The 27,416-nt window shown below is 54.4% G+C and overlaps 1 protein-coding gene across 2 annotated transcripts; it reads left to right on the top strand.

Annotated features, from left to right (window-relative positions):
* QSOX1 (quiescin sulfhydryl oxidase 1) lies at nucleotides 1-26,037 on the top strand. 2 transcript variants are annotated; one of them, XM_049776469.1, is made up of 12 exons: nucleotides 1-373; nucleotides 7,308-7,408; nucleotides 15,354-15,399; nucleotides 15,692-15,794; nucleotides 16,263-16,353; nucleotides 17,083-17,228; nucleotides 18,736-18,867; nucleotides 20,050-20,179; nucleotides 22,990-23,112; nucleotides 23,720-23,867; nucleotides 24,522-24,701; nucleotides 25,297-26,037. In XM_049776469.1, exons 1-12 carry the CDS (start codon nucleotides 73-75, stop codon nucleotides 26,010-26,012), a joined length of 2,217 nt encoding a protein of 738 aa, XP_049632426.1. In that variant the 5' UTR covers nucleotides 1-72; the 3' UTR covers nucleotides 26,013-26,037. The 2 variants fall into 2 exon arrangements, with proteins under 2 accessions (XP_049632426.1, XP_049632424.1); XM_049776467.1 differs by lacking the exon at nucleotides 18,736-18,867.
* Nucleotides 26,038-27,416: the final 1,379 nt, after the last annotated feature.

The following is a 27,416-nucleotide window of genomic DNA, read 5'->3' as shown; positions in this document are numbered from 1 at the left end:
GACCCAAGGAGACGCCAGTTCTCCGCGCTCCTCCTCGGCCGAAACTCGCGCGCGCCTCTGGCTTCCCCGAGGATGGGGAGGCGCGGCCGTTGCTCCGCAGCGCTGTGGACGCCGTCGCCGTCTTTGTCCCTGTCGCTGTCTCTGTTTCTGCCGCCGCTGCTGCTGCTGCTGTTTGTGGGGCCCCGCGCCGACGCGGCCCCGCGCTCCGCGCTCTACTCGCCCTCCGACCCGCTGACGCTGCTGCAGGCGGACACGGTGCGCCCGAAGGTGCTGGGCTCCCGCAGCGCCTGGGCCGTGGAGTTCTTCGCCTCCTGGTGCGGCCACTGCATCGCCTTCGCCCCGACGTGGAAGGCCCTGGCCAACGACGTCAAGGGTGAGCGAGCGGTCCTCTCTCCCGCTCCCCTCGCGCCCTCTCTTTCTCCAATCTCTCTCCAGTCTCTCTCTCTCCGCTCTCCAATCTCTCTCTCCCCTCTTTCCAATCTCGCTCCCTCTCTCCCCCCCTTCAGCCAGTCCCCCACGCCACCCCCGGTGTCGCCCTCCTGCCACGTCCTCCAGCCCCGGTGGGGTGCGCGGGGGATGAAGGCCTGGCATTCCTTTGGGGCTGCTGCTCCGTCCGTCCGTGTATTTCCTTCCTCCCCTCTCCTCCCCTCTGCCCTGACTCTGCCCGCCCGGTCGTCGGCTTCCTGCCTGCTCTGGACCGCATCTTCTGGGCTCTCTGCCCTTCCTTGCCCAAACCCCTGCTTTCAGCGGCCCCTAAACACAGGCTGTGTTTGGCCCTGGGCTCGATGTGGCCAATCCGTGGCCTGTCCCCCCCCACACACACACACTCTCTCACCCAGCACACACACACACACACACACACACACACACACACACACACACACACACACACACACACACACACACACACACACCCTAAACACAGGTGCCTCTTGGCTGTGTTTGGCCTGGGCTCGATGTGGTCAATCCGTGGCCTGTCCACACACACACAGAGACACAATCCGTGGCCTGTCAACACAGACACACACACACAGACACACACACACACACAGCCCCTAAACACAGGCGCCTCTTGGCTATGTTTGGCCTGGGCTCGATGTGGCCAATCCGTGGCCTGAATACACACACACACACACACACAATCCATGGCCTGTCAACATAGACACACACAGACACACAGACACACACACAGACACACACAGACACACACACAGACACACACACAGGCACACAGACACACACACACACACACACACACACACACACACACACACACACACACACACCATCTTCTTTCCTGGCTTCAGAGTCTCTCATCCAGCCTGCGAGGAACCTTTTTCCTATGAGGGAAGGGCGGACAGCAGGCAGGTCTGCATGCGACATTTATGTTGTTACCTGGTCAGGAACTTAAGATTCAGAGTGGGGGGCACAGATAACTGTCATAGCCCGCATTCTGGGTAAGCTTAGCTCTGAGTGGGGCCTTTCTACTGGGGGTAAGGTTTACCTGGGAGCTGGGGTAGCCTGCCAGTGTGTGTGTGTGTGTGTGTGTGTGTGTGTGTGTGTGTGTGTGTGTGTGTGTGTGTGTCTAAATATGGGATCCTTTTTAATTATTTTCTTTCTCTTTATGTTTTTTGGAGGGTGGGAACACACCTAGAGGTGCTAAGGGGGTCATTCATGGCAGTGCTCAGGAGACCCTGATGGGATGTTGGAGATCAAACCCTCCCACTGTATTATCGCTCTGGTCCCTCTGGTCCCCTTCTTGTCTGGGGCTTGCAGTGAGTGCTGTGGGCATCTGGGGAACAGACCACATTCTGGAGAGAGGCGAACCAGAAACAGAGGTTCCCTTGCATTTCTGTGATGTTCTCTGTAAGTTCAGGGCACTGGTCCTGCACACATAGTTGCTGCCAAGCTGGGGAAGACAACATTGGGAATGGGGTACCTAGAGACACATGCCAGCATGCCTCTCCAGTCCCATCACCTGGCCATGCCCTCATCTACACCTCATTGCAGTGAGGTCAACACAGACTCAGGCCACAGGAAGCAGCATGACTGTGGAATGGAGTGGCCTGGGACTGGGAAGTGTCGGGGGATACAGGGTGGACCTGAGCACCCTAATAATATTTCCTCGATCGCTTCCCATTCTGAGGCTGTCCCATGTCCTGAGATCCTGATGGGCCACAGAGGGACTCAAACTCCCGAAAGATCCTTCTGCTGTCCTGGAGGAAAGGGATTAGTCTCCATCTGATTCATGCACTTGGCCTCTTGCAAGCTGGAGTTTTCTCATGAATTGCAAATCCCAAGGCTGACCCAGCAGGCTCCAGGCTCCAGGCACCAGGCTGGATGTGGTTCCCTACCCAGAGGGGAGTGGAATAACAGTGCTTCCCAAGGTCTGGCAAAGTTAGCGACCCAGGGGGATGCTAGAGTGATTTTGGATTCAGGGGCTGTTAGTGGCCATGGGTGAGTTGGTGAATTGGGATGAGGGGATTTTCTTTCTGTTTGCTCACTTTAAAAAATAGATTTCTGGGGCCAGAGAGATAACATGGAGGTAGGGCATTTGCCTTGCATATAGAAGGACAATGGTTTGAATCCTGGCATCCCATATGGTCCCCTGAGCCTGCCAGGAGTGATTTCTGAGCGTAGAGTCAAGAGTAACCCCTGAGCGCTGCAGGGTGTGATCCAAAAACAAACAAAAAAAAATAATAATTTCTGGGGTCGGAGAGATAGCATGGAGGTAGGGCATTTGCCTTGCATACAGAAGGACAGTGGTTCGAATCCTGGCATCCCATATGGTCCCCTGAGCCTGCTGGAGGTGATTTCTGAGCACAGAGCCAGGAGTAGCCTCTGAGCACTGCTGGGTGTGACCCAAAAACCAAGAAAAAAGAAAAGAAACGAAAAAGAAAAAATAGATTTCTGGACCAGAGTGATAGCACAGTGGGTAGGATGTTTGTTTGCTTTGCACGCAACTGATCCGGGTCCGATCCCCAGCATCATATGGTCCCCTAAGCCTGCTAGGAGCTCAGAGCCAGGAGTAACCCCTAAGCACTGCCAGATATGGCCTCAAAACCAAAAGAATTTTAAAAACTAAAAAATAAATAGATTTCTAAAGGCAGTCAAATTATGGGCCAGAGAAATAGTACAGTGGGGAGGGCATTTGCCTTACATGCTGCCAACCTAGGTTCTATCCCCAGTATCCCATATGGTCCCCTGAACCTGCCAGGAGTGATTACTAATCACAGAACTAGAAGTAACCCCTGAACATCACTAGATGTGCTCCCCCCAAAACAACAACAACAACAACAACAATAAATCAAATCAGGGCCAAAGAAATAGCACAGTGGGTTGCCTTGTATGCAGCCAACTCAGGTTCAATCCCCAGTGCCATATATGGACTCTCAGTTTTTTCAGGAGTGATCCCTGAGCACAGAACCAGGAGAAATTCTGAACATAGCTGTGTGTGCCCCCAAACAAAACAAATTAAAAAAGAAAAAAAGACTATGAGACTAGAGTGATAGCACAGTGAGTAGGGTGTTTGCCTTGCATGCGGCCAACTCAGGTTCGATTCTCAGCATCTCATATGGCCCCTGAACCTTCCAGGAACAATCTCTGTGCAGAGACAGGAGTAATCCCCTGAGCATCACAGGTTTGGCCCAAAAACAAAACAAAACAAAACAAAAAACAAAAAAACAAAAATAAAAACAAAAAACAAAGAGACCAGATCAGTTCAGAAATGTCAGCATGGTGAGGTGTAAGTGGGGACGAGAGGTCCCTGGGGCCCATGGCAGATCCTGGCTGAAATCTGGGGTTAGTGGTGGAGGTTGAAACCTTTTGACTATTTCTTGGCATACCTGCCTTTGAATCTCTCTGGTAGTGTCTGAATTCTGAGGTTCCCTGGGAAAGTCTGGGTATAATCCCCAGAGTGTCCATGAGGTCTAGCATTGCCTGTGGACCTGTGACCCCTCATTCCACTGGGGTTGTAGATAGAGCAGAGGTCCTAATTACAGGAGTGGGAAAGGCTGCCTGGTTGGTGCAAGCACCCACATTGGCACACTCAGTCATTTCTTTTTTTACTTGTGGGCTTGATGGGGGTTTGCCCCTGTTGCTCTGGGAACCTGGCACCCCTCTGTACTCTGAAGTAGTGCTCCTAGTCCACACAATAGGGGGAAGAATTATGTCTGTTTTTAATCCCATATCTCTCTCGGCCTGCTAATCAAGTTGGCAAATATTTGTTGTGTGACCTCAATATGCCAAGGATGTTTGCCTTGCCCAGAGGGACATGAGCACCACACACCACAGGGGAACTGGCCACAGCTGGAGCCGTGTTTGGTCAAGGCCAAAGGCCCAGTATAGTCATTGTTGTGGGATCCAGGACAGAGAAGCCATGTTTTCCCCATTCACACACTTATAACATGCTACTTGGCCTGACATCTGGGCCAGGCCTTTCCTAACCACTATTATGTGTAATCTGCCAGGAAAAATCGCTCGAGATAGAGGTTGTCTGTCTGTCTCTCTCTCTCTTCAGTTGTCCACAGATAAGTTTCATTGGCCAGAGATTACACAGAAGTGGGAGATGGTTCAAGAAGATTCCAGAAACTTCTTTTGCAGACTCTCCTGGGTCTGAATCAATGGGAAGGTGGTGCTGTGAGGGAGGAGGAGAGCCCCTCGCAGTAGTCAAGGCATGGGGGTGATTTTAAGGATTGGGGGTACATCCCTTCCCCTTGACCCTTCTCTCCCACCTGGGATCCCTTAGATGCCTGAAACAGGATTGGAGGCCTTTGCAAATTCAGGGTGAAAGTGTCTGAGAGTGCTGCAGGGTTTCCTATGTGGGGGTGGGGGCAGAGCAGGCATTTGACAAACCTTATGACCTCAGTGCCAGGGGTCTGCTGCCAGCAGGAAAAGATGTAGGGTGTCCTGATTTACTGAGACTGTGTTTGGGGGTCCAGTCCTGACCTCCCGCCTGACTGGCTCTCAGTTTGCCTGCTTCTGGCCACACTTGCCTGCCCACTCTGCCTCCTGACAAGCCTTATCTGAGCTGGGCCTGAAGAAACAGAGACCCGAGGCCACCCCCAATGCCCACCAGATGCCCAGGGACACAGTTCCAAGATGAGTTGGCTCATTGTCAGTCCGGGCAGGACTTGGGCTGTGGGTCCAGATCTCCTTCTGGGCCCAGTGAAGAGATGTGACTCCCAGAGAAACGTCTCTTGGGCCCCAAACCCCCTACTTCTTCTCTCTCTGCCCTGGTGAGTTGTTTTTCCCTAAGTTGGCTGTACCTCCTCACTCTTGTCTCTGTGTGGAGTTTTGGTCTTTGAGGTGCCTGCCTATCTCTTCCTGGGGCTCTGAGACCTCAAACTTTTACTTAAAATAACTTTTTTTCTTTTTAAAATGTTTTGATCTTTGGGTCATACCCAGATGTGGTCAGGGGTTACTCCTGACTCTGCGCTTAGCATTCACTCCTGGCGGGCTTAGGAGACCCTATGGAATGCTGGTTATTGAACCCAGGTTGGCCATGTGCAAGGTCAGCACCCTCCCTGCTGTGCTATTGCTCCAGCCTCAGCAGCTCTGTTTTCTGGCCCTGCTGGTCAGTTTGTTCTAGAAGCAGTGACCAGGCCCATCACGCCCTCTAGGCCCAGTGGACCTTCCCACAGCCTGGAGGACTCATGGTGGCCTTGACCTTGATACCCCTAAGGAATATTCTGCCCCCAGCCTGACTGGTCCCAGATTTCCCCCTCAGCCCCTACCTAGAAAGACTTAGACTGTGGGTCCCAACCCTCTATGTCGCCTCAGAAGTAGGATTGGGCTTTTCCTCAATGTCAGGCCCAGTTGGCCAGAAGCTGGGTGCTCTGGTCCACAATGCCGCAGGTACCTTAGGCAGAACCAAATTGGAAGGCCCCATATTTCCACCACCCCGGGAGGGGGGCTGGAGTGAGCAAATGTTGGAAGGAGACACAGGGCAGGGGGACACTGTGATAGTGACCTGTGGGTACTTGGGGGTACATGTTCTCACTCAGAAGCAATGGTGAGTGATGACTAGTATAGAGCCCTGTGGTAAGGATGAAGAAGCTTCTGGAATAAGGCATGAACCCTACTCAGAGTAGAACTTTTGTTTCTGTTTTGGGGCCACACCTTGCTGTGCTCTGGCTCTGCACTTAGGGCTCATTCCTGGCAGTTTCCAGGGCACCCTATGGGGTACCAGGATCATACCCGGGTCAGCCATGTGCAAGGCCTTCCCTGCCCGCCATGCTGTCTCTCTGGCCTGGGGCAGAACTTTCTGTTCTTTTCTCAGAGGCATCACATCCCAACTTGTGGCCTTGGGATTGGGGGAGATAGTGGGGCTCAGGGTCCTTGTTGGGGGAACCACTGATAAACAGGCCCCTTCCAACCTCCTCCACAGCTACAAGCCAGCCTGTGGCCTCCCCACACAATGTGACTGGAATTCCTAGTACACTGAGGGGCCTATGTGGCCTGCAGTTAGGCAAGGGAAAGAGCAACATTGGGGTCTGGTGGGACTGTCCCCTGTGGAGAAACTGAGGCAGAATGCTCTGGGGGGATTAGAGTGGCTAATCTGCAGCCCCTGGGCACCCAGCATGTGCGGGGTGATGTACAACCATACCCTCTCATGTACCTCCTTCCTATAAGCTGACCCCTGCCCGGTACTGCTGTTTCCTGAGGCTCCTCTGGCCTTTCAGCTGGAGCAGCCTGAGATATATGGAACTTGTGGGGGGGGGTCCCCCTTGATCCTGGCCTGGAATCAGGGTACCTGGGAGTGGATTTAGAGTCTTACCACCTGGCTGGGGTTACCCTGGGGGGAACCCCAGTTCTGGCCTGGGGAACCCAGTACCCTGGCAGATCTGACAGCAGGTCCTTGAACCCCAGAACTCTTCCTGGGGGCTTCTCATCCCTCCTCTGGGTGTTCTTGCTACTGGTACTTTTCTCTCTGCAGACCCCTCTCTTGTCCCCACCCTCTCAGCAATCTGTAGTCCAGGAATAATGGGGGACCCAGAGGCCATTTTTTTTTTTTTTTGGTTTTTGGGTCACACCCGTTTGACGCTCAGGGGTTACTCCTGGCTATGTGCTCAGAAATTGCTCCTGGCTTGGGGGGACCATATGGGACGCCGGGGGATCGAACCGCGGTCCGTTCCTTGGCTAGCGCTTGTAAGGTAGACACCTTACCTCTAGCGCCACCTTCCCGGCCCCCCAGAGGCCATTTTATGGCTCTTTTCTAAGGTGGGGGACCTATGTGGGAAGGGCAGGGCTGAGTGGTGGCTGCAGGGTGCCCGGGTCTGGCTCACCAGTTCTGTGTGTCCTTGCAGGCTGGCGGCCAGCATTGCAGCTGGCGGTCCTGGACTGTGCCGATGAGACCAACAGTGATGTCTGCCGCAGCTTCGACATCTCCGGCTTTCCGACTGTTCGGGTGGGTGACATGGGCTGTGGGCAGGGGTACGTTGGGGCAGGGGGCCACTGCTGCTTCTGTCTTCAGTTTAAATTGTGCCTCATGGGGTGGCCTTGTTTCTGAGGTGCCTATTTTAGAGACAAGACAGGTGGTTCCTTTGGTAAATTTTTTTGTTTTTTTTTTTGTTTGTTTGTTTTTTGGGTCATACGTGGCAGCGCTCAAGGGTTACTCCTGGCTCTATGCTCAGAAATCACTCCTGGCAGGCTCGGGGGACCATGTGGGATGCTGGGATTCAAACCACCGTCCTTCTATATGCCAGGCAAACGCCTTACCTCCATGCTATCTATCTGGCCCTGTAGTATTTTTGTGTGTGTGTGGGGTCACACCTGTGCTCAGGGATCTCTCCTGGCAGTCTCAGGAAACCCTATGGGATGCTGAGTATTGAACCCTGCTCAGCCAGGTACAAGACAAGAGCCCTCTCTGCTATGTTCCAGCCCCTTGTCTGGTGAACTTTTTTGTTTGTTTGTTTGTTTGTTTATGGGCCATATCTGGCAGTGTTCAGGGGTTACACTGGGCTCTGCACCCAGAAATCACTCCTGGCAGTACTCAGGAGACCAGATGGGATGCCAGGAATAGAATCAGGGTCAGTGTGTACAAGGCAAGTGTCTTACCCACTGTTCTATCCTATTTCCCTGGCCCCTTGGCAAATTTTTGGGTCACACCTGGCAGCACTCAGCGGTTACTCCTGGCTTTACGCTCAGAAATTGCTCCTGGCAGGCTCGGGGGACCATATGGGATGCCAGGATTTGAACCGCCTTACCTTCATGCTCTCTCTCCAGCTCCCCTGGCAATATATATATATTTGTTTTTGAGCACCCGGCGGTGCTCAGGGGTTACTCCTGGCTGTCTGCTCAGAAATAGCTCCTGTCAGGCACGGGGGACCATATAGGACACCGGGATTCGAACCAACCACCTTTGGTCCTGGATCGGTTGCTTGCAAGGCAAACACCGCTGTGCTATTTCTCCGGGCCCCACCTGGCAAATTTTAACCCTCCTAAGGGTCATGTCAGGAGAGCACAGTGGGAGAGCACTTGCCCTCCATGTGGCCAACCCTAGTACAATCTCTGGTACCCCAGAATCTCCTGAGCCCACTAGAACCAAGAGAAAACCCTGAGCAGCACCAGGTGTGGCCCCCGTACAGAACAAAATGCAGGGGGAAGAGGTCTCTATATGTTGGGGACCCTCCCTGTGTATATCTGTGTATGTGTGTATATGTATATGCATGTGAGTGTCATGTGTATGCATTAGGGGGTCCCCAGGCTTGAACTTTGAACTACTCCTCCCAGGGCTGGTGAGATCCCACACTCTGGGCATCTCTCTGCAGCCCCCTCTCTCCGATGCCCTCCAAGGGCAGAGGAAACCTCAGACCTGGCTCAGCCCCAGCTTAGGGGACCAAGGTCTCAAGTCCGTTGGGAGGTGCCCTGCTTGTGGCCTCACCCTGGGGTGGAAATGACAATGCCTCTGGCGGCCAGGATCTCCATCTGGGCTGTCTCATCCAGCATGTGAGGTTCCGTCATCCCAGCTCAGGCTGAGCATGGCAGGAGCCGGGAGGAGGCCCTCAGGCTGCCCAGGCCACCACAGCTTAATTAAGGCATGGCTCAGCACCAGGCCTCCCAGGGGCCAGTCTGGCCTGTCACCCAGTCCCCCTGCCTTCAACTTAAACCTTGGGGACAGCTCCAGACAGGCCTCCAGAAATTAGGGAGAACTTTGAAAGCAGAAGATTGGACATAGTCCCTGGTGGGAACCTTGCCCCGTCCCTGGACCTAATGACCCCTGGGCAATGCGCCCAGAAGCCAGGGCACTCACTTTTCCCAGAAGCTCAGGGACCCTGGTTCTCAGCACCAGGTATCTTCTCAGGCTACTTCCCCCAGATCTGTTTCCACTCCTCCATCCCTGGCAAGGCCTCTGGAGGTTTGGGGTGAGCCCACAGCTCTGTTAAGAAGTGGAAAGAGGGGCTGAGGATGTGACTTCAGTGGGTAAGGCCAGGCCTGGCATGTGCCCAGCCCTGAGTTTGATTCCCCAGTGCTCCTAGCACTGCAGAGTGTGGCCCTGATATCTCCAGACTCCTGTGAGTGCTACCAAGTTCTGCTGGGTATGGCCACTATTTTTTAAAAGGGATGAGAGATGGAGCAATAGTACAGTGGGGAAGGTGCCTGCCTTGCACACAACCTGCCTGGGTTTAATCTATCTGAGTCCATCCCAGATGGACTATGAGGACTGCCAGGAGTAACCTCTGAGTATCATTGGGTATGGCCCAAAATCAAAAAGCAACCAAAAAAGTACTCTATGTAATAAAAATAAATAAGCCTGCCAACTTTGACCCTAAAATAAGTGAAATATCTAGAATTTGCCTTGAGTAGTACTGGAGAGGGATACCTGGGAATTTCTGGAGGGTCCTGAGTTTGATCCCTAGCTCATGCATGAAATCTTAGGCCCTGGGAGTGCTTGTGACTTTGCCCAGAGAGACTGTGAAAGCTCCGTTTCTCCTGCCAAGCCCTGTGTGGGCAGTTGTGGGCTGCCGGTTTGGCCAGGACTGGATCCAGCTTTCTCCGAGCCAGTGAGACTCAGCCGTGGGCACTGGCGTGGGCTGGCCAGGCTGTCCGGTCCCGATGGGCCCCCTAGGCCATGATGCCGGGGCTTCCGCCTCTGTCCAGCCTGGGTGGTGCCCAGGAGATGGAGGGAGACACGAGCCAGTCCCCATGAGCTCACAGGTCACACAGCTCAGATAGCTCTAGGGCTTACTCACCCCGAGGTGCCAGGCTAGAGGGTGGGGAGTAGATATGGCTGAGCTGGTCTTCCAAACTCCTCACCCAGCCCATTTCTTAAGAGCCTCAGATTGGCACCTGTTGGCTTCTCCCAAGGAGCCTGCAGCTTCTTAGCTTGAAGGTGATAGGGACACTGAGTCCCTGAGAACCTGCCTTTTTGCCTCAGCTCTCTGCAGTGTCTAGCTTGCCTCTGTTTTGATTTTTGTTCTGGGGCCACACCTACCACTGATCATGGCTGACTCCTGGCTCTGCACTCAGGAATTTCTCCTAGTGGTGCTCAGAGAATCATATGGGATGCCGGGGTTCATATGGGTCTACCCTGTATAAGACAAACACCCTCTTGCTGTGCTATGGCTTTCCAGTTTCTTTCCTGTTCAAGAGTGGGGGATAGGCCCTAAGAGGGGTTGATGTGTATCAACAAGAACTTCACCAGGCCAGACAGCCACTCAAAGGACAGGGTCTGCGTTCGAACTTGAACCCATTTCTACTGAGCAACTGAGAGGCTCTGGTGGCCCCCAGGCTCTGGAGAGGCTCAAAAGAAAAAGAAAACAAATTCAGGGACTTAAGAGAGGAGGGCACTTGTCTTGCATGCAGCTGACCCAGGTTTGATCCTTGGCATCCAAAAGTATCCCTTGAGCACTGCTAAGAGTGATTCCTGAGTGCAGAGCCAGGAGTAAGCCTTGAGCATCAACTGATGTGGACCCTGTTCCTTAAAAACAAAAACAGAAATTTTATAAAATAATATTTAATCATGGGGCCAGAGAGATAGTACAAGGTTTAAGGATGACCTGGGTTTGAACCCTTAGCACCTCATAAGGTCCCCTAACCCTGGGGCACAGAACCAGGACTAGTCCCTCAGTCCCTTCAGATATGTCCCAAAGCACCTCCACTCCCCAAAAATATCTCTCTCTCTCTCTCTCTCTCTCTCTCTCTCTCTCTCTCTCTCTCTCTCTCTCTCTCTCTCTCTCTCTCTGTGGTTTTTTAAATACCAGCTGATTCACTAAATTCATTTTACAACTTAATTACTGGGCTTCTGCTAGTGTTTGGAAAATAGAACCCTATCTCTGGAGGGGTCACCATATTGTGTGTGTGGTGCCCCTAGATGGTAGAGCAGCAGGCAGGGGCCTGGCTGCAACCTGCAGGGGACCAGCCTGGCCTCTTGCTCCTCTTGGCCAATGAGTTTGAAGTTCCAACAGGGGGATGAGAGAACATCTACGTGCCATTAGCCCTATGCTCTGTCACCCAAATAGTCAGCCTCCACCAGCCCAGCCTGTTTGGCAAACAGACCCATAGGGCGTGTCCCATTGGAGCAAACACAGGTGTGGGGGAGGGAGTGACCAGTGAACAGCAGGTTCTAGCAGGTTCTAGAAGGGTCTAGATGCTGGAACATTGGGGGTGTGAGGGCTTTTCAATGAACCTCAGGGAAACCTCTCAGTAAGCCATGGGGAGACAGGCCTAGCTGGAAGGGGACAGCAGACAGAGCCTGGGTGGGAGAAAAGGGAAGCATCCCCTCAGTATTACTAAGGAGATGAGTTCCCTGGTGAAGCAGATTCAAATCCTGCCTCCAGGGCTGACTGCAAATGGGCGGTCACCTCACCATGTCTGGGCCTCCAGCCTCAGTTTCCTTGTCTGTAAAACTGGGGTGATGGTATCTGCTCAATAGGATTGTTGCCGTGTGTGAAATGAGGTACTTCTGTGGGCTCAGGGACGTCACCCCCAGGCTTGTGGTGCTATTTTGGCTCAGGGTCTCTCCCCTGAGGTCTGTGGCGCTTCGCTGAGCTCTCTGCCTCTGAGGCAGGCCCTTCCCACCAATAGCTCTTGAATAAATATTTGTGGGAACTCAGCACTCATTCCTGCTTATAGATAGCAGAGGCCAGCCAGGAAGGCCATGAGTGTGGGGCACTTGTAGCTGGCCAACTAGCTGCGAGTGGGGGGCCAGAATGCCATATCTAGACCATGCATCTGTGAGGAGGGGATTGTTGCCGTCTTGGGCTTAAATGGTTCCTGTGCGTGGACCCCAGGAGGACTTCTTGGAGGTGAAGGACACTCGCTGGGCGGGGTTTGGCCTGGAGAGAGGAGGTGCCTGGGCAGGGGAACGCCAAGGGCAAAGTCTGAAGTGGGTGGGAGCAGGTGGCCTGTGGAGAAGACAGGTCTGGCAGGAGCTGTGTGCAGGCGTGGGGCTGAAAGGGGAGGGAAGGAACCCAGGACTGCCGGTTCCTAAATTCAGTTTCAAGGCCGGGCACCCCCAGGGCACAGCAGCTGGGTCATTTCCTGATGTGGCCCTGCTAGAGATGGAAGCTAGGGAGCAGAGGACAGAACTTTCTGGAAAGGGGGCCGTAGAACTGGTTAAGCCTGTGGGACCCTGAGCTCCGTATTCAGGCCTGGGCACTTTGCTTTCATCTTGTTTTAAAAGCTTGATCCAGGGCTGTCCATGGCCAGAGAGCGTCCTCCCTCTCTCTCTCCTGCTCGAGTGTTTGCTGTTTGGTGTTGGAACCACGCCTAGTGATGCTCAAGGGTCACTCTTAGGGTGGTCAGGACCACACACAGCTTTAGGTCTGATCCCGGACCCCCATATGCCAAACCTGATCTCCAACAGCCCTCACCCTTCTCTGGGAACATGATTGTTATGACTAAGTTCTAAGAGAGGTGTGAGTCTATTGTGGTGGAAGTATTTATAACAATCATATTCTGGTTGTTTTGTTTTTGTTATTTATTTTTTTTTGGAGTGGGGAGTGTAGTTTTGCGATACACCCAGTGGTGCTCAGAGATGACTGTGCTTAGGGATCATCATTTCTGGCAGGGCTGTGGGGGAGGAATCTTGTGTGGTGCCAGGGATTGAATTTGGGTCCACCACTTGCAAAGTGAGTGCCTAAACCCCTGTCCTCTCCCTCTGGCCCCAAGGAACAGATTTTGTATTTGACTCGAAGGAGAACTTTCCAGAATGTGTTTCGCTTGTCCTGTCCCCTAGAGGAGAAAGTGGGGAGAGTCAGTGAAATTGCTTTCTGGGGATATGCATCTTCCTGCTCCCCTTAGGATAAACCTACTGGCCGATTATTTTGTGTTTTTGATTTTGGGCCACACCCAGTGATACACAGGGCTGACTTCTGCTCTGCACTCAGGGATCACACCTGGTGGTGCTCAGGGATGCTAGGGATTGAACCCAGGAGGGCCCCATGCAAGGCAAGCGCCCTCCCTAATGCTTCTGCATCCCTCCTAGAGTCTTAAATGCCTGCTTTCCAGGGCCCTAAGCCTCCTTTGGGCAAGGCTCATGCCAGGCGGTATGTCTGAATTAGCCACAGTGCCCTTTAATAAGGGACAAAAAAATGTGCACCGACGAGATTTGAACACGCTTTTCACAAGCGCTTCCCACACAGATGATCTAAGAACAGACAGAGATGATTGTCTGGGGCTGCCATGAGCAGCCATGTATCCCAGGCAGGAAACGGGGTGCCACAGGGCCAGGGACGAAGAGGCCAGGATGAGTGTTCAGTCACATGGTACTAATCCCCAAAGGTCAGCCAGCCCAGGCAGGAGCACAGAGCAGATGCAGGATTGGCGCAGAGCTATATATTTGGGGACATTCAGCATGCTGGGAGTGAGGGGATGGTCAGAGAAGGAGGCACAAGCTGAGTGCACACAGTGAGGCAGAGGATGAGGATCTCGGGGAGTGTGGCTGTGTGGCCCGGTCTCGGCAAACTCCCCACTAAGTGCGAATCCCTGAAGCTGGGGCACACAGCTTGCTGGCAGCTGTAGGATGGGTCATGGACCCTGGCCATGTTGGTTCAGGTGCCAGTGAGGAGGCCTACCTATCGAGATAAGGGAGCAGGAACAAAGCTGGGAAACAAGTTGGCCAGAGGCTGAGTCACTGCTGGAGAATGGGGCAGGCTCCGAGAGCCCTGTACCTGTGTGCAGGACTTAGGATGGAGCAGAAGCCCCCTGCAGTGCAGGCAGCCAGTGTGGACAGAGTAGGTGACATACCCAGGGGACAGCTGTCGAGTCATTCATTCCTTCATTTATTCACTTGTTCGTTCATTTGCACCTTCACTCAGCCCCACACCTTCATTTCCTTTCTACTCACTCATTTATTCACTTATTTATTCACTCATTCACTTATCCCTAACATGACTGGTTTATTCAGGCTCTGAGCCCTGCTTTGTAAGCATCTGTTGAGCCTGCCTGCAGGGAGTCCCCATCGATGGATGTCCCATTCATTCATTCATTCACTCACTCACTTATTCATGCACTTATTCACTTACTCATCTACTCATTCCTTTACTCTTTTTTTTTTTTTTTTTGTGGTTTTTGGGTCACACCCGGCAGTGCTCAGGGGTTACTCCTGGCTCCATGCTCAGAAATTGCTCCTGGCAGGCACAGGGGACCATATGGGACGCCGGGATTCGAACCGATGACCTTCTGCATGAAAGGCAAACACCTTACCTCCATGCTATCTCTCCAGCCCCTCATTCCTTTACTCTTTACTCAGTCTTTCACTCATTCCTTCATTCATTCACAGGGTTTTATTTAATTTTATTATTTGGGGTGAGGGTTTTTGCAGTCCTCAGGAGCTTCTGATTCTATTCAAGGGTCCTACACAGTGGTGCTCAGGTGGCCTAGTGGTATTAGGGATTGAACCTAGATTGAACCACATTCGACATGAGTCTCTGAGTGGACCTTGAGGCACTGAGCCCATCACTCACACAACCCAGGAGGTTCTTGCTGGCCGACCCCTCACCTGGATGGGAAAGCAAGGGATTTTCCAGCATGTGTTGGGTCTGTCTGGGGGTCCCCATCAGGTCCCCAGACTCTCTGAGGCCCTGTTTCAGGAGAGGCCACCAAAGCAGAGCCTGGGGAGGCAGGGAAGGAGGACATTATTCCCATATAGCTCCTGGGCCTCATTCACACCATAACTGGACCCAGGTGCAGTTAAGGCTCCTTCTACAAGCTTCTACCTTCAGGACTGGGGCCACGGGGCAGTACTAGGAGCTGAGTGGAGATAGAGGGGGACTTAGTGCCTCTCCCAAGAGCCTGAGGTTTACTGAGTCCCACCCCCAGTTAGGCACTCGGCCCAATGTCTCTGAGCAGGAGTGCCCCCAAGCCTGTATGGCCCTGGTCACTGATGCTATCAATGTCTTTACTTCCAGTTCTTTAAAGCCTTCACCAAGGATGGCATCGGATCAACATTGCCAGGTGAGTACCCAGGTTCCAAGGGTGAGGTGGGCCAGCAGGGCCCCCAAGCCATTGCCCGTTTGTGCCCGTCCAGCCTCCCTGATGCAGCCCTTTGAGACAAGCCCCAGTGTGTATGTGGGGGTCACCCCCCTGGTCCCATGCGGCCTGTCCTTCCCGAGGAACAGCCTTGAGTGCTGCTTCAGGCTGCAGGGTCCCTCTCACACCATTTCTGGCTGACCAGACCCGGCCTAGCTAACGATCCATGTGGATTCCTCTTCCCTCACGACACACTCTATGTCCAATTTACCCACAGTGGGGGGCGCAGATGTGCAGACACTTCGGGAAAGACTCATTGATGCCCTGGAGACCCACACAGACACTTGGCCTTCCGCCTGCCCCCCGCTGGGGCCTACCAGGTACTCAGGGCTGGTGACCAACTAGGGGACCCAATTGATCTGATACTCTTGACTTCGAACCAGCCCTGGGGGACTGCTGACCTGAGGACCTCACCTGTGGGGTCAGGGAAGGTGGTCAGGGTTAACCTTCACCATCCATCTTTGGGAAATAGTGGGGTACAGATGTCAGCTAACTGCACCCCCGGAGAGTGGGAGGGAGTGGCATGGAGTGCTGGAAAGAGTGCTTCCCTCACTTCTGTCAAAGGGTTTGGCTCTCCCCTAGAGCACCCTTGCTCTGGCCACCACCTGCTCACCCCTGAGTCTAACTGAGCAGATGGCTGCACCGGGTGGCACCCTGACTGAGATGCGTGGTGAGACAGTCTCAGGCCATGGAAGGTCTATGCATCTGTCTTCATGGTGCAGGGTACCTGCTCTGGCACCTGGGTTGCCACCCATTGTGCTGTGCTACCCAAACCTGGTCTCTCACAGGCTGCAAGAGATCGATAGCTTCTTCGCCCGCAACAACCAAGAGTACCTGGCCTTGGTGTTTGAGAAGGAAGGATCGTATCTGGGCAGAGAGGTGAGCGCCCCTCAGCCCCGCTCTTTCTGGGAGTCATTGGTGAGGGGGGGGGGGGACGAGAACTGGGCCTTTTTCTGGAGCAGGCCTGAGGCTGGGGGGTACTGCTGGTACTGCTGGCCACTGGGGGTGCTGAGTCATGTGGCATCATCGGCCTGTGCAGAGGACAGAGATGAGAAGGAACATGGCAGGCTTGGACCTCCTCCCCCACCCCCCCGCCGTGGGTATGCCTACCCCACATAGATGGATGCAAGGGCTGAGAGACAACTGGGTCCCCAGATATCGCTCACCCAATTAGGACAGGCAAGTTCAACATTCCCAGTATTTTGTTTCTAGAACCCACAGAGCTGTGCTTAGGGTTCACAAGTGAGGCCTGGGATACAACATGGGGTGTCGAGGCTGGAATCTGGGTCATCTGTGAGCAAGGCATGAGGCATCCCCACTGGACTATCGATCTGGCCTCTCCATAATTGTTTCTGCCTGTGGAGAAGTTGGCTCATGGAAGGAGTTCTACTTGGGAGTCTCCTATGGGGTTGGAGAGATGGTGCATTGGGCAGTGCTGGCTTTGCATGTGGGACCCTGTGGCCTCCATCCCTGCCAGAACAAAGGAGAAAAAAGTCTGAGGTGCATGCCTACCCACTTCCTGTTCCCCCAGCACGCACATGCCATGGGTAGAGGGGGTCACTCCGGGGAGAAGTCGAGTATGTGGGCCCCTCAGCATTGTCCCTGCAGGTTATTCTGGACCTGTCTCAACAACCCGGCATGGCCGTACGCCGCGTGCTCAGCTCTGAGGCTGATGCTGTGGACAAGTTTGGCGTCACAGACTTCCCGTCCTGCTACCTGCTCTTCCGGAATGGCTCTGTCTCACGGGTCCCCGTGTGAGTATCCCCCAGCTTGCTGAGAACTGACACATTCTGGAATGGGCTGTGCTGTCTCCCCACTACACCCCAGATCCTATACCTTGCACCCTGGACCCCTCACCTCATCTCTTCCAGGGCAGTCGCCCAGCAGGCCTGAGCCCCCCCACCAATTGCAGACAGTCCTTTAGTATACCAGCAACACCCGTTCCAAGATGGCAGGCACAGACAGTGGGCCTAGCCACAATCTCTGTTGGACTCTCACTGTGGGGTGACTGGTAAATGGCACCAGATGGTGCCTCTGTGCCCTTCCCATTAGATGAGTGATGCCAGCGGGCTCTGCCAGCTCAAGCTCGGGTGGCTAAAGGCCGACTGGGCGCCTAGGGAACTGCCTGGGACAGGAGGGCTGCGCTCGCCCAGGCTGGCACTGGAGATTTCCCCTGGGGGTGGCAAGCCTGGTGCCTGGTGGTGGGGTGGGGGCTGTCCTGGTGCAGGAGGAGCTGTATTGGCTCCAGCTGGCTACTCGCTTCCTTGCTCTTTCTCTCAGGGCAAACGGAAGGGAAAATCCTTTGTGGCTGTGCTGCCATCTGCTTACCAGCTCACACAGCGCCAGGTCTGCCAAGTGGAAAGTGACCGAGCGGGTATCTCTCCCCAGGGTGGCCTTGAGCCCCCACTGTGGGAAACCCCATTCCTCTCAGGATCCCGCCTCCCTCAGAGAAGAGCATGTTTGATTGGATCATGAGAGGAGGGAGAGGGAGCCCCAGGCTTACTCCTCAGCACTACAGGGTCCCTGAGCCACTCTGAGAGGCTCCCAAACCTCAACGAAAAGAACAATGAGGGGCCGGAGAAATAGCAAGGAGGTAGTGAGTTTGCCTTGCATACAGAAGGATGGTGGTTCGAATCCCGGCATCCCATATGCCATATCCCTCGAGCCTGCCAGGTGCGATTTCTGAGCATAGAGCCAGGAGGAACCCCTGAGCGCTGCTGGGTGTGACCCAAAAATCAAAACAAAAACAAAAAACCCAAATGAGAGTGCGGAGAGCTAGTGCCAGAGTGAGGTGTGACTGACCCTGGCTTCATCCCTGGCAATATATAAAAGGGGTTCCCAGAACCCTACCAGGAATGATTCTGAGTCAGAAGTGAGCCCTAAACACTGCCGGGTGGTGGCCCCAAAACAAAACAACAAATGAAACCCCAACTGTACACAAAAAGCGGAGGGAGGACTCAAATCCTGATGTCATTCCCCCGACTTAGGGAGAGGGCAGTAGGTCCTTATATGTGAGGCAGCTCCGTTCCAATTGTCTTCAATTCCCAAGCCTTTGGTCTCTGGAGGCATGGTGACTAACTCTCCCATCCCCAGGTGTTGGGACCCAGCCCTGCTGCCATCGGACACATTTCTATGCCCACCCATTAGCCCTTCTGAGGAACCAGCCAGGTTCTAGCAGTTCCTCACCCCAATTCTGCATCACCCCTGCCAGTCTCCCACCCCCATCCCCCTCACTGCATCTCTCTGTTTCTTCCTTCTCAGGCTGGTGGAATCCAGATCCTTCTACACCACTTACCTGCAGAGATTCTCCGGGGCCCCCAGGGTGGCCCCCACCACCATAGCCCCACCCACCCCCCAGCCCGTGGCTCCCACCATTTGGAAGATCGCAGACCGGTAGGCCCTGGCCTATCTCTCGCTGTGTCCTGCCACCTCCTGCCAAGCTCTGCCCCGTCATGACCACAGCATGTGGCCTCCTGGGCCCAGAACCTCTGAGTGCGGCCGACAGCTTTGAAGGGTGTCTGCCTTCTTGAAGGCACCCCGGACTGTACAGGGGTGGCTAAGATTGCTCAATGGTTTAGAACTATTGGTCACTAATATTCAGGGCTTCATAAACAGAGCTCATTGCTGGTAGATCTGGGAAATGGAGAGGTAAACTGAGGCCGGTCACACATTGGCTAGTACTTTCAGGCTGCTTTGTTGGTTTCACCGAGTGGGGTGGGGTGGTCCCAAATCTGGGTGAGATGCTAGATCCCTTGCACTGCAGAACCGAGGAGCCCTGATTCCTTGGGCTCCCCCACATGCAGTTGGGAGCCCATCCTTTCCCGCCCCTACACCAGAATACATACCATTTTCTCTCTTGCCTCTGCCATGTGCCCAGCCTCTTTATCCCAGGCCCTATGCTTTAGAGCCCGGGATGGGATCTAGCAGGGTCTCCTTGCTGGAGCCAGATCTTTTTGTTTGTTTTTGGGGTCACACCTGACAGTGCTTAGGGGTTACTCCTAGCTCTGTGCTCAGGAGTCACTCCTAGCAGGGCTCAGGGGACCTTATGGGACCTTATGCCCTGGAGGGCAGATCTTGAAGTCTGGTCATCATGGAAACACTGGTAGTGGGCTTGGGAAGTTAGGGGGCTGGCCCCTGCTGCATCAGGAGTTACGGACAGTTTCTGCCTTGGCTTTCCTGAGTGCTTCGCTCCCTGAGGTGGCACCGAGACTCAGAGAAATTGAGTGTTTTATCTGAGGTCACACAGCAGGGCTACAGAAGGAATGGAACTGGGGCCAGAGTGATAGTACAGCAGGGAGTTTGGGAGTGTTGCATTGCACACAGCTGACCTGGGTTTAATCCCTGGCACCCCATAGGGTCCTTGAGCCCCGCCAGGAGTGATTCTTGAGTGCAGAGCCAAGAGTCAGCCTTGAGCACTGCTGGGTGTGGCCCTAAAACAAAACAAAAGAACAAAGGAACCTAGTGTCACCTTCTGGTACCCTCCCCCTCTGCCATGCCCCCTCCTCCAACTGGGACACCCCATCCCCTGGCTAACATTGTTTTTCTCTCTCTGCCTCCCCCACCCCCCACCCTCAGCTCCAAGAACTACATGATAGATCTGGAATCAGCACTTCACTATATCCTCCGGGTTGAAGTGGGCAAGTTCTCCGCCCTGGAGGGCCAGCGCCTGGCAGCCCTGAAACAGTTTATGGCAGTGCTGGCTCAGGTGGGCACTGACCCGGCCTCCCTTGCTGTCCCAGTTCCACATGGTCCAATACGGCCCTCAGTGCATCCTTGCCAGCAGGCCCGTTGCCAGCCTGGAGGAGATTGCCCATCTCCAACCCAGTCTTCTGCAGCCCCCACACTGCAGGGCTCGATGTCCCAAGCCTGGGAGATTTCCAGTAGGTTTGAGCCTGAGCTCTGCTCTCGGTGGGACCCCATCCCAGCAGGTCTTGGTGATGGGATTGTGGAGGCATTTTTGGCTTCTTGGTTATTTTCATTTTAATATTTAAAACATTATTGATTGGGATCTGGACCAAGAGGACAGTGGGGAGGAAACTCGCCTTGCATGTGGCCAACCCAGGTTTGATCTCCGGCATCCCCTAGGGTCCCCTGAGCCCCGTCAGGAGTGGTCCCTGAGCACAGAGCCAGGAGGAAGCCCTGAGCACTGTCAGAGTAGACCCGGAGCACAGAACCAGGAGGAAGACCTGAACATCGCCAGGTGTGACCCCTAAACCAAAAAAATAAATGAATAAATACAAGAATAATGCTTGATTTGTGGTCTGGGAGGCTACATTTCACGGGTACTCCTGGACCACTGTGCTCTGGACTCACTCTTGACTGTACTAGGGGGGCCATGCAGCGCTGGGACTTGCATCTAGGCAAATCCTGCGTTCAACCCCTACAGCCGGCTGCTCACTCCTCTTGCACATGCTCGGCTGCCAATGCTCACTCACCAGGCCTGGATAAATTGCTGCATTTGTCCATCAGCCTGCAAAGCCTTCATTGAGGCCACATGTGGAACTCACAGGGCTTCTCAGGGGGCGCACTTCCTAGCCAGCGCTTTGTCTCAGCGAGGGGCCAACGGTGGGTCTTACCCAGTTCCTCCTGCATGCTCACCCCAGGCTCTGGTGCCGTCGAAATTCTCTTGTGCCATTCATTGGTCCTGGACAGATTGCACTGGGCGACTGTGGGACACCAGGGAATTGAAACCCTTACCAGTAGCTTGCAAGGCCCCACCTCTTGCTCGTTCCTCCCAGACTCTGGCCGTCTGCCCAGAACCTCTTGGTCTTCTCTCCATTTGGGGTCCTGGGAAAGGGGACTCCCCGTGTGTTTGGGGCCTGATGTGTCTTGGGCTTCCACTCCTAATTCTGGGCAGCAGAATCTCTTCCCGGTTAGGATGTAAGCCTATGGCCCCACTAGCACCTTACCTGCGGATGCTTGGTGCTTTCTCTGTCTGCCTCACCCCAGCACCTTCAAAGCCTTGTCCAAGGAACTGTGGGCCTCACTTGGGGGCCCTGGGAGCCTGCTCATCTGAGCTAAGGGCACCCAGCTCTGGGCTTGCTCGTGCATGACTGGCCGCTAGGTGGCGTATGGCCTCCACTTTTCCCATCTGCCCGGCTCCAGGTTTACCTGGCTCACTCAAGGGCCCTTAACTGATCCTGCCCACCCGGTCCTTCCGCTGACAGACTAGAGGTCTGAGTCCAGAATGAGGAAGTAAATGATGCTGAGACACCCAGGGGGAGTTGACAAAGGTGTCCTCTGTTCCCCACAGAAAGAAAGAGGAGGGATAGAAGGAGATGGGGAGAGAGAAAGGGAAAGGTGGGTGAGGGAGGGAGGCAGGCAGGCAGGCATGGGGGTGCTGGTGAGAACCTATTTATTCACTTTTTTTTTGTGTGTGTGTGTGTGGTTTTTGGGTCACACCCGGCAGTGCTCAGGGGTTATTCCTGGCTTCATGCTCAGAAATTGCTCCTGGCAGGTACGGGGGACCATATGGGGCGCCGGGATTCGAACCGATGACCTCCTGCATGAAGGGCAAACGCCTTACCTCCATGCTATCTCTCCGGCCCCTCACTTTTTTTTTTTTTTATGTTTTTGGGTCACACCCATTGACTCTCAGGTGGCTACTCCTGGCTCTGCGCTCAGAAGTTGCCCCTGGCAGGCTCGGTGGGGGGGACCATATTGGGATGCTGGATTCAAACTGGGGTTCATTTTCTGTTGGCCGCTTGCAAGGCAAAGGCCTTACCACTGGGATATCGCTCTGGCCCCTATAGATTCACTTCTACTCGGTCAATTTTATTTCAGCTCCTATCAGTTTCCTCTCCAATTCTAACTTTGCTCAGATGAGCTGCTTTGCTCTTTTTTTGAGGGTGGGTGTCACACCTGTTTAAGCTCAGGAATCACCTTTGGTGGGGCTCAGGGAACTAAATGGAATGCCAGGGATCAAGCCTCTGTCTGCTGCATGCATGGCAAGCACCTCACATCCCACATACTGTTCTAGTGCTCCAGTCTCTGCTTTTTCCACAAGGTTCTTCGAACCCATCACCACACCACACCTCTTCTCCCGTGTGTGTGGGTGTGCACATAGCCCATAGGCCATGCACAAACAAACGCACACGAGTCCACACACAGCTGTCCTCCTTTTCCCTGGAGCCCCACGGTTTTAAAGTTGATACTAATTAGATTTGAGTTGACGTGTTGTCCAAGGAGCTTTCTAGCTCCTGCTGCACTACTGGGATCCCCATCAAGATTGGGATCTTGGCAGGGAACCCTCTTGCTCCCCATCTTCCCTCCATCCCCAGTGACAGGCTCTTTGCCACCTCCCCTCCACCTCCAGGGGAGGCAGCAACTTGGGGTTCCATGATACTGGGGCCAGGCTCTCTCCTTCCCTGGGTAGCCCCAAGGAAGGACGATTCCATCTCAAACCTGAACCTGCCGGCCTCACCAGACACCCCAGACCAGAGAGGCCCATTCCCTGCTGATGCTTTGGGGATGGCTGAGGGGATCACTTTTTCACACTCCTGCTTTGTCCCCCAGTACTTTCCAGGTCAGCCTCTGGTCCAGAACTTCCTGCATTCCGCCCATGACTGGCTCAGGAGGCAGCAGAGGAAGAAAATCCCCTACAGTTCCTTTAAGGCTGCCCTGGACAACAGGAGGGAGGTGAGAGAGGGGGCTACTCACCTCCCTGCACACATGATTCATTGGTCCCCAGAAATATCCCCCCCAGTCAGCAGATGACAACCCCGGGACAAAGTATCTTCACCTACAATCATGCAGCCACTGAGCGGGGGGGGGGGGGTGGGGTGGGGGGGGTGGGGGGGGCTGGAAATTAGCTGGATGGTGAGACCCCTGAAAGGCGGAAGTATTTTGGGGGGAGATAGTCACAACCCAGTAGAGTCGTACAGGGGACCAAGATCCTCACCCCCAGCAGTACTTGGGGACCACCAGGGTAACACCTGGCCATCAGGGCCTCATACATTATGCCTGTGCTCTAGCCCTCTCAGCTGTCTCCCAGTGGTGAATCTCAGCTGCTGTTCTTGGTGGGTCCCAGGTCCAGGTCCTCTTGGAGGTCCTTTTCAGGCTCCTACTTGAGAAAGTGGGCACTCACTTCTGGTCCCCACCCAACTGTCATTGCCAGGGAGAATGAGCCATGAGCCAGGGAACTCTCAGCTCTGTTCCTTGCCTGCAGGTGGTGGGAGGGAGGGACCTCATAGAACGGGGCACCAATCAGAGAAGTATCTCTCCTTGGCCCATCTGTGTCCCACAGGGCACTGTGATCGCTGAGAAAGTGACCTGGGTGGGCTGCCAAGGCAGCGAGCTGCACTTCCGGGGCTTCCCGTGCTCCCTGTGGCTCCTTTTCCACTCCCTCACTGTGCAGGCTGCAAGGTCCCAGATCAACCCCTCCCAGGAGTCAGGTAAGGTTGGGGTTCCCCCCTGAATCCACCTCCAGGGCATGATGGCTGAGAACCAAGCAGCCTGGGAGGCGCTGATTTCTGAAAGGCAGAAAGATAGAAGATAGTATCAAAATCTTCTAGAAGCCAGACAGCACTTCTGAGTCTGATACAGTGCCGAGGAATAGGGAGAGTAGTGACCTGAGAATTTCTAGGGGTCATGTTTGTGGAGTATGCAATGGTGTCTTCAGGGAGAAATCCATTGTCTTTCAACAAGAGGGAACATTTGGGGGATCCTGTGTCGATGCTGTCTCAGAGGCAGGGAGGAGGTAGGGGACAAGCAGAGGAGGGCTCCATCAGAGAATGATGGAGAGAGTTAGCCAGGATAAGAAGCAGAGGGACAGAGAGGAGCAAACTTGGAATGCTGGCCTGCCCAGCTCCTCAACATCTCCAAAAGCCACCCCCCACACACACATCCCGATGAGGTCTTTGGATGAACCCTGAGCAACAGCGAGTGTCCAAGGCCTGGAATGATACAAAAGGGAAACTGAGGCTGAGGCTTTGGGAGCTCATCCAGGGGAGTTTCAACTCTGGAGAGACAGAGCGGGAGAGGATGGGACACCCCCACCAGGCCTGGCATTGGGCCTAGCATGACTTACACCTCCTCTTTGCCCTCAGCCAAGGCGCAGGAAGTGCTCCAGGCCATTCGTGCCTACATCCGCTACTTCTTTGGCTGCCGTGACTGTGCTGGTCACTTTGAGCAGATGGCGGTGGCCTCCATGCACAAGGTGGACACTCGGGATGGTGCCGTGCTCTGGCTCTGGTCTAGGCACAATCGAGTCAACACCCGCCTCAAAGGTAAGGCCCCCCCTCCCAGAAAGAGCTGGGTGGGGAACATGGCCCAGAGTTAGCTCTGGGCATCCTCACTTCTACCCCAACCAGGGGCGCCTTCCAGGCCTTGTGGGGCACCATAGGCTGAGGTCCAGCACTTTCCTCTCTGAGCTGCCCCTCCAGCTTCTAGCTCCCCATTCTGCTGCTCCCAATTTTATGAAGGAAGATATGAAGGTAAGGCACCAATCCTCAGCCAAAGGTGCCAAGCCAGAGTTCAGGGGAGCTGGAACTCAGAGCGCGGCCTGTCTGGCCCCAAACCTGCTAACCCGAGGCACATTTTGTATGGCCCTCAGCCCTGGGGGACCTGCCCTGGCCTGACTGCCTGTGTTCCCTGCAAAATGAGTCACTTAACCGAAAAAGTTGATGCTTTCTCATAACGATGGGGGGCTTCCTCCTTCCCCTCCTAAACCCCCATACCTCTGACCTCCTCACTGGAAGTCCCCAGAGTCCGAGCATGGGGAGGGTAGAGAAAAGGATTCCCCCAATGGCCTTTGCATAGGAGGCCTTGTTCCTTCTGCTGTGCCCCTGTCCAGACTCATGTACTTGTCCCCCATCTCTGCAGGTTCCCCCAGTGAGGACCCCCATTTTCCGAAGATGCAGTGGCCGCCCCGGGAGCTGTGTCCTGCCTGTCACAATGAGATCCAGGGCAACATGCCAGTGTGGGACCTGACCAACACCCTCAGCTTCCTCAAGGCCCACTTCTCCCGGGGCAACCTGGTGCTGGGCATCCCAGGCACAGGCGCTCACAGTGGGGGGCTCCAGTGGATGGCAATGCCCCCCTCTGCCACAGCTCCATCCATCGAAAACTCCACCGTGGTCACAGAGGAGGTGGAGGAGACAGTCCCCCTGGAGATTTTGGCTGATTGGCTAGAGGCCAACGATGTCCCGGAGATGCCTGCTGAGGCCAGTCTGCCCAGTACTGAGCCCAACCAGGAAGCCCCTGAGCACCCCACAGAACCTCAAGAGGAGAAGCCTGAGACTTTTGGGGGGCTGCGGCGCTTGAGCAAGCGAGACACGGGGGCTTCGAGGCTGATGCTGGAGAAGCTCCCTGGGGTGCAGAGTCTGTGGGGCCCCATCCCTCCCGGGGACTCCGAGGCAGGGGCTCTGCAGGGTCATGGGCAATGGCTGCAGCTGCTGGGGGAAGAAGTGTCCCATGTGGACGTAAGTCTTTGTGTGGTCTTGTACTCTGTGTCCTTCCTGGGCTTGTTGGCCATGTACATCTACTTGCGGGTCAGGATCAAGGCCCTAAAGGGCCACACCGGACACTCCCTGGCTTGAGCCTCTCGAACAAGCCGCTTCCTGTCCTTCCCCCCCCCACCCCACCCCCCCCGCCCCTCCTTGTTCAGGGAAGTTCTGAAAAACTCGCTGCTCTGGGCATCTCCCTTGACTTTCAACAAAGTGGACATATCCCGTAGACTCGGGGGTGGGGGTGGGGGTGGGGGGGAGGCTGGGGGCTAAGTGTTCCACCAGCTAGAGTCTGGGTACGGTTTGGGTTGAGGTGCATCTGGAACCCTACCCACCACCACCCCACCCCCGGTTGGCTCTTTGAGACCTGATTCTCTGGGATTCCATGTTAGGGTAAGGTCCACTGGGCTGGTATGGTGTGTCAGTATTTTAGGGTTCTCTCCCTCCTGACCCTTCTGGAGCCATAAAATCTCTGATGCCAGAGAAGGGGCCCTTGCATGTCCCCCGACCCCCCATTCCTCCAGCCTCTCAGATCTGGCAGAATGATTTCAGGGAGGTCTGGAAGCCCCTGGGCACCAGGCTGGTCCCCAGGATCCTGGAGGAGCAGTGGGACATTCTCCCAGGGACACTGTTTAGGGGCAGCTGCTTGGGGCTGAGGCTGGGCAGAAGGGGATGCAGAGATGCTGGTGCCTTGGCTTTGGGCTTAGCTCTGAATGTCAGGGACTGAATGTTTTGAGGAGCCTTGGTCTTTCTGACTTACCTTCTTCATATGGGTCTCTGTCTTCTGGTTTGGGTTTCCTTGTAGATGCTGGCTTTGTGGGTGAAGGATGCTGGCTGGGTGGGGTTTGGTCATTTTTCTTGAGGTGTTCTCGGGGTTCACAAGGGAAACATGTATGCAGTGTTAGTTCCCACTACCCTGCTGCTTGGCAGGGTTGTCAAATAAATTATTTTTGTTAAAGCAGAAAGTTCCCATGTGTTCTTATTTGTTCTTTTCTTTTTCTTTTTCTTTTTTCTTTTTTTTCTTTTTGGGCTACACTACAGCGATCAGTGGTCATTCTGCTTCTGCACTCAGAAATCGCTCCTGGCAGACTCAGGGGACCGTATGGGATGCTGGGGATTGAATACTGAGTCCATCCCAGGTTGGCCGCATTCAAGGCAAACACCCTACCAATGTGCTATCGCTCCAGCCCCACTTATTTGTTTGTCTAATTTGGGGGCAGGGAAGGTCACACTCAATGGTGCTAGGAAACTGGGGATTATCAGGGATAGAACTTCTGCACTTGGGGCCAGTGAGGTGGCACTAGAAGTAAGATGTCTGCCTTGCAAGCGCTGGCCAAGGAAGGACAATGGTTCGATCCCCCGGCGTCCCATATGGTCCCCCCAAGCCAGGGGCAATTTGTGGGCCCTTAGCCAGGAGTAACCCCTGAGCATCAAATGAGTGTGGCTCGAAAAACCAAAAAAAAGAAAAAAAAAGAACTTCTGCACTCAGTTTTCTGC

This window comes from Suncus etruscus, chromosome 7, assembly GCF_024139225.1.
Source record: "Suncus etruscus isolate mSunEtr1 chromosome 7, mSunEtr1.pri.cur, whole genome shotgun sequence".
In the NCBI taxonomy this organism is placed as follows: domain Eukaryota; kingdom Metazoa; phylum Chordata; class Mammalia; order Eulipotyphla; family Soricidae; genus Suncus; species Suncus etruscus.
The sequence above is the reverse complement of the archived record's forward strand: the minus strand, read 5'-3'. Positions and strand labels throughout refer to the sequence as shown.

What these genes read in the sequence shown, in the direction of transcription:
- QSOX1 (XM_049776469.1), top strand. Translation starts at nt 73, where the DNA reads ATGGGGAGGCGCGGCCGTTGCTCCGCAGCGCTGTGGACGCCGTCGCCG. An exon ending in CCGGCTTTCCGACTGTTCGG is followed by an intron (nt 7,409 to 15,353) that starts GTGGGTGACATG and finishes CTTTACTTCCAG; the next exon opens with TTCTTTAAAGCCTTCACCAA. An exon ending in GATCGTATCTGGGCAGAGAG is followed by an intron (nt 16,354 to 17,082) that starts GTGAGCGCCCCT and finishes TTGTCCCTGCAG; the next exon opens with GTTATTCTGGACCTGTCTCA.